This window comes from Empidonax traillii, unplaced genomic scaffold (genome assembly GCF_003031625.1).
Source record: "Empidonax traillii isolate 1590-97213 ecotype Southwest subspecies unplaced genomic scaffold, ASM303162v1 scaffold1078:size286220, whole genome shotgun sequence".
Taxonomy (NCBI): Eukaryota; Metazoa; Chordata; class Aves; order Passeriformes; family Tyrannidae; genus Empidonax; species Empidonax traillii.
Genome location: NW_020956271.1, coordinates 153,166 through 159,697, shown reverse-complemented (window position 1 = coordinate 159,697; position 6,532 = coordinate 153,166). Strand labels below are relative to the sequence as shown.

General features: G+C 44.8%; 1 protein-coding gene across 5 annotated transcripts in view; it reads left to right on the top strand.

The window, feature by feature from the left end:
* The window catches only part of RALGAPB (Ral GTPase activating protein non-catalytic beta subunit), a 60,704-nt gene that overhangs the window by 15,794 nt on the left and 38,378 nt on the right, over window positions 1–6,532 (top strand). For 4 of the 5 annotated variants that reach the window (XM_027904693.1, XM_027904692.1, XM_027904691.1 and 1 more), the window contains exons 6-9: window positions 1,349–1,480; window positions 2,610–2,788; window positions 5,040–5,188; window positions 5,307–5,523. In XM_027904693.1, coding sequence (XP_027760494.1) covers window positions 1,349–1,480; window positions 2,610–2,788; window positions 5,040–5,188; window positions 5,307–5,523 — 677 coding nt within the window. Of the gene's footprint in view, window positions 1–1,102; window positions 1,166–1,348; window positions 1,481–2,609; window positions 2,789–5,039; window positions 5,189–5,306; window positions 5,524–6,532 lie in introns of those variants that run through there. The other variant, XM_027904694.1, reaches the window with a different exon arrangement.

Below are 6,532 nucleotides of genomic sequence, written 5' to 3'. Positions count from 1 at the left end.
GCAATTTAGTGACAGTGCAGGCACACAGGAACAGCTGGAGCTGGTGCCTCCAAGGAGGGACCCCCACCAAAAGACCCCTGGGCTTTTCTCCCCTCACAGTCCCAGTGTGTGCAAGTCTCAGCTCTTCCTCCCTGGTGCTGTGCTGTGTCTCTGAGTGTCCAGGCACCTGGCTGGGCCACAGGTCCCCCTGCCCTGTGTTATGCACAGGGGTGGCAGTTCCTCTTGCCTCAGGCTCTTCTGCTTTTCTTTCAGGCTCGGTACTGTTATGGACTCTGATTTCAGACACTTGAGTTAATTGGCTGCAGGTTACTGTAGTGCCCAGTTCTGGGAGAAGTGGAAGATGGGAATTCAGCCTGTTAGACTTTTGGTTTAGGGGCCAACCATAGAATACTTCTCTCCTCCTCTTCTGCTGCTTGTAATGACTTCATTTCTGGAAAACCTTTGCTTTATAAGTGAATAATATGATGAACAGGACATTTCTTGATCCTTACAGGCAAGGTAGCTTAGGGAAACACACAAACTGATTTCTGGGAATGCTGGGATATTCAGAAGGTTCAAGACAGGTCTCTTCCATCCCTTTAGAGAACATCAGGGTTATGTTGATCAGGAAACTGTAATTTGGAGAATTTGGTGCGAAGCAGGGGTCAGGTTAGGCAGAAGGAGCTGAGGGAGGGAAGGTCACTGGTGACTGTTCAGGTAGTTGCAGCACTTCTAGAGAAAGATCTCCGTTTATCCCAGCAGTGTCCTCGTGGCTCTTGGCTGGTCTGTAGGTCCCAGCCCCTGACAGTCGTGGTGCATCTGTTTTGAAGAACTCCCTCATCCAGGGGTTGCAAGTCCTGTGCTGCTTGTAGGACCTCACTGGGTGCTGTTCAGTGCTGGTGTACAGTGCAGGTCATCAGCCAGGAGCTGGAATTTAGACCTGTAACCTAATATGACTTGCTGGTGTCATTGAACACCTGTGCTAAAGAGCTGTGAGGATAACGGCTTAAATTCCTTCCTTTTTTAATATTTATTTATTTATTTGTAACTTTTTCCACTCTTCCTTTTTATGTAGCATTCTGTCAGCTCTGCATGTGGCTGTTAATTGGTGACCCCTTTGGCTAAGCAATGGGAGAGCTGCCCAGGGCTGCTCTTGGAGTTGGCTGGAGCTTTAGGCAGGCTCAAGGTGTGCACCATTCAAAGCTATCAGAATGACTGTATAAAATGGGGAGCTCTGGGAAAACTTGGGATATTGTGCTGTTGCCTGGGGGTTCACCTGTGGGCTGCTGATACCTGTGGGGTTCAAATGCACTGTTAAAGTTTTGAGGAGTGTGCACTGAAGGACAGGTGTGTGTGCCTTGCTTTCTAGGTTGCTGCGTTTTACATACGGACCTTCGTTTCCTCCGTTCAAGATTCCCGATGAAGATGCTGGTCTGATTCCTCTGGAAATGGATAATGAGTGCGTTGCACAAACGTGGTTTCGCTTTTTACATATGCTGAGGTATTGTAATTACAGCCATCCATTGTTCCTGTTCTTGCATCAGCTTTTTACATTTGAATGACAAATGAAACATTCCTCTGGAGATTGCCAAGATTAAGCACCTAAATAGAATAAAATGAGAGACTTGTGCCGGTGCCCTTCAGCAGCTCAGGGTGAGGCCTTGAGTGGGTTGTTCAACTTTGAACTCTCTGACTCTTTCAGAATGTAAACTGGTTCAGTTAATTAAAAGCTCTTTTAGCTATTTGGCATTTTGGAGAAGCTGAAAAATGAGTTCAATAGAATTTTGTTTCTCTGAGATAGCAAACAGGAAAAGCAGAACAATAGCTCTGAGAGATGTATACAACTTCCCTTTGCTGTCCAGGGTGTTAAATTTAACCTACAAAAGATTATTTTTAATATGGGTGTTTCTCTTTAGCTTTTCTGAAGAAATCTACACGGTTAATCTTAACATACATGTTACTCTTTCTTAATGGCACAACTGAACCAAGTGTTTTGTTTTAAAGATTCTTGGGAATGACGTTACATTAATGCTTTCAAACACTTGAATATTAAACTTTTCGTATAAAACTTTATTTAATAGTTAAGGCTAGATAAATGATAGACTGTTTCAAATCTACTTCTTAACTAACTAAAAACCTCTTTTTCTTTATTTGTGGTACTGATGTCACAAGTACTATACTCTTAAAATTTAGAATTGCTGTTTCAGGATTTGTGTCAGTCAGGAAAAATTTTTACAACCACTCTCCTTCTTGTCCCTGTTTGGTAATATTTACTTCATTGCTTACCTTTCCAGAATAACTGTAAAAATGTAAGGAACTCTTAACTGGGTTCAAAAAACCTCAGAAGTACTTAATATTACTGTGATAGTAGGATTAGTCTAGCAAGTGTATGCTCTGGTTTGTTTCATTTTAATAAAATTATTCAGTGTGTTTGGGTAATGTTTGAAATCAATACAATTAAGTACTGCCAAGCCAGGAAGTGAGGGAGTAACAGCTGAAACATATTGATCCTGGATGCTGGTTTATGGTGTTATTTAAATGCCTTTAACTATTACATCTTCAAGTATTTTTAAAATCTTAACAGCTGTTCCTAAACTGACTGACAAATATTTTGCTCTCTTTGTGTGCAGTAATCCTGTGGATTTGAGTAACCCAGCCATTATTAGCTCTACCCCCAAATTTCAGGAGCAGTTTCTGAATGTGAGTGGGATGACTCAAGAGCTGAATCAGTACCCCTGCCTTAAACATCTGCCTCAAATATTCTTTCGTGCCATGCGTGGGATCAGCTGTTTAGTGGATGCATTCCTAGGTAATGCTTTTGTCTTACCCATGGGTAGCTACAAATATTAACTTAATCATTATTTTAATCTCCTTAAATCTTTGCTCTCCATAAATACACCAATAACAATTTATCATTTGCAAGTATATCCTGGAATTGATAGGGAAAGGACCTCAGATTACTTCTAAAAAAAAAAATCTGTATATACAGTAGTAATATTTGAATGCGTGAAGCTGGAGATGGTCATAGTTTCAGATGCAAAACAAATTGGAAGTCTAAAATAAAACAGGGATCTCTGTCCCAAACAAGGCTTCTATTCTTTTTATTTTTTCCTAATCACCAGTGCAAGTGCTGTACTTTAGCATGTTGTGAGCACTCACCACTGTATTTCTGCAGCTTCTTTTGGCAACTGCTACGTGCAGTACCTGTTTTCATAAGGTGTCATCTTCAGGTCTTTGTGAGAGTTTCACTTAATTTACAATTAGTGGGTGACTACTACTGCTGAGTAGAAAAGTCGTGCTTCTCTGTGTCTGCTGGTAACTGAGTGGCTCAAATTGGACTGAAAGGTAAAGCAGATGTAAGCATTGGCTGGTCGGTTTTAAATACCAGTGTGGAGCACCTGAAATTTAAAACATCGTTCTTAGTATGCTTATTGAAGGTTCTTTGGTGAAAAGATGCCACTGTAAACTCTGAAGAGCTGCCTCTCTCCAACGGCTTTTTTGCTTAAATGTGTGCAAATGTCATCTACCAGAAGCATGAGCTGATGTGAGACTGCAGGAGACTCGAGCAGATGCGTAAATGGTTTTAGAAAAAACCCTGGCTGTGGAAGGAGACTGTCAACCTGGAGAAGAGAAGGCTCTGGGGAGACCTTAGAGCCACTTCCAGTGCCCAAGAGAGCTGGAGAGGACAAGGGGGAATGGCTTTCCACTGCCAGAGAGTGGAGTTAGGTGGGATATTGGGAAGGAATTCTTCCCTGTGAGGGTGGGCAGGCCCTGGCACAGGTTGCCCAGAGCAGCTGTGGCTGCCCCATCCCTGGAAGTGTCCAAGGCCAGGTTGGACGGGGCTTGGAGCACCCTGGGCTGGTGGAAGGTGTCCCTGCCCACGGCAGGGGTGGGACTGGATGGGTTCTAAGGTCCCTTCCAACCCAAACCGTTCTGTGGTTCTGTGTATTGGACACTTCAGACTTATGAAGATGCCACGTAGGAAGGTGAAGCACCCAGGGGAATAGCATCCCAGGGAACAGCATCCCAGGGAACAGCCCACGTGGAGTATGGAGACTGGAGACTACCATGCATTCAGGCACAGGAGAGCTCTCAGTGAAATTAAATTCAGGCTGGAGGTGTGGATGGGAAGGTGTGCTCAGGCAGACTGTGGAGCTGCAAAGGCTGAAGGGAGAGTTCACTGCCTTCTGTCACAAGTGCTAAAGCACGTGGTTTTTATCTTGCTCTCCCTGGTATGTACCTACACTGCTCTCCCCCACTTCATTTTTCAGATGGGGTGTGTGTTAGTACTCATTAAAATGGGCAGAAGTGGTGTTTGTCACCTTAAGTTTTGCAGAGGTTGAGTTCTGATTCTGACTGGGAGGAGTAGCTCTGTACATGATGGGTATTTCCCTGAAGCTGGGAAAAAACTGGTCTAATGTCCTGCTGCTGCCAGAAATATTACAGCTTGCTTGGCTTTCTTACCCTGTCTCATGTACTGACTTAGTATTTGACTGTTCAGCAGCTGATTCAGCTGAAACCCAGCAGAAAGCTGTGTGGTGGATGGGTTTCATCTTAATTCAGTGAGCTAAGGTGGCTTTAAGGGCCAGACATCTCAGAGATGGCTCAGAGTGTGGGAGGTATGATTGGGAAAGAAAGGCAAAGGTGAGATGCATCTGAATTTTGGCAGGAGTGAGCTGTGAATTGGCTTTGGCAGGTGAACCTTGCTCCTGTCCCAGCTTCTGGACTGGTTCCTGCTGTGTGTCACGTCCCACAGCCTTAAGCCGGGGGGGGTCCTTTGGTGTCTTGCTTATCTGATGTAATCACTGTTCTCGTTTGCCGTGCTTTTATTTCTGCTAACAGCAAGAGGGGAAAGGTGTTTTTGCTGTCGCTGCCGTTCTGGGGGGCAGGAGGAGGCGGCGCTGTGTGTGAGCACCTGGGCTGTGGCTGCCGGGCTGCCCGGTGGGTTGTTGCTTACAGGCTGCCCGGTGGGTTGTTGCTTACAGGCTGCCTGGTGGGTTGTTGCTGCTGCGCTACCAGGTGCGTTATTGCTGACAGGCTGCTCTGTTCGTGCCCCACAGGCATCTCCCGGCCGCGGTCGGACAGCGCTCCGCCGACGCCCGTGAACAGGCTGAGCATGCCCCAGAACACCGCCACCAACACCACCCCGCCCCACAACCGCCGCCACCGCGCCGTGACTGTGAACAAGGCCACCATGAAAACCAGCACTGTAAGAGCTCGTGCTCTCTCTCTCTCTCTCTGAGCAGCCGACCCTTTGCGTAGCTTCCTCGCTTAGAGGAAGGAATTTGCTTGCTTCCAGGAGCTGATCTGTTCTTCTGTTTGAACAGGTAACTACTGCACATACTTCAAAAGTGCAGCACCAACCCTCCTCTACTTCTCCACTCTCTAGCCCAAACCAGACAAGCTCAGAGCCACGGCCGCTCCCAGCTCCTCGCAGGCCAAAGGTTAACAGCATCTTGAACCTCTTTGGATCGTGGTTGTTTGATGCAGCGTTTGTTCACTGTAAACTTCATAATGGAATAAACAGAGACAGCAGCATGACTGGTAAATATTACTGAAAAATATATGTGCACTTTTTCCCTCGTTTTATTGACATTTCCTACCTGCAAGATTAACACATGCATAACTAATGAAAAAAGTAAAATCTGAAGTGCTCTGTTGTGGTTAACGCCTCCCAGCTGAGCCAGCACCTGCTAATAGCTGAGCAGGTGTTTGGGGGGTTCAAAGTTGAAAAAAAAAATCCTTACTTTTTACTGTTAAATACTCCCTTGCTCTAACAAGCATGGCACTCCCAGTTATGGTAGTGGGGAAAACGTTATTAAGTGAAGAAGATGATGTGGTAGGATTCCACTTCTTAATTTGAAATCTTGAGTGTCCGTGAGTAATAGCAACTTTCTATAGTGACTCTTTCATGTATAAAAAATTGTCAAACATCCCTCCAGATACTGCACAAAGTGCTACTTCTCCTTGGTTTTGGAGAGCGTTATGAAAACAGGAATCCTTAAAATAGCAAGTGAATTTGCTGCCTTTCAGTGATGGTTGCTGTGTGTTTCCCTAAATGACTTGATACCTCAGTTGTCTTCAGCCCTTAACTGCTAAACTTATTTTGTCTCCCATGAGACTGGATGTTTTGAGATACCCCAGCAGAATTAGTGCTCTGCTCAGAGAGACTTTTTAGCTCTCATCTTACTTTTAGTATAATATCCAGAAAAAGAATAATCTTTCTCCTTGCATTTTCCCTGTTCCTTGGTATTTTGAATGTCTACTAAACTCTTCCAAGAGATCTATTGATCAATCTTTCAGGAGCTCACTGGCCTAAGAAAAACAGGGGATAGAGGTTTGTTGTAGCAAGTTGAATGCATAGTGGGACTTGACAGCACCAGTTAAACTGGTGACCTTTCTTGTTTGTTGTGTCACATCCCTGTGTGGAGGTTTAGGATCTGGAATCTTCTAAAAGTATCTTTAGGGATATAGCACAGAGTTTTTGGTAGTGTTTGTTGTGGATCTCTGTGACAGGAGGTTGGAGTCCCTCTGTAAAAGGCCTGGGACACGT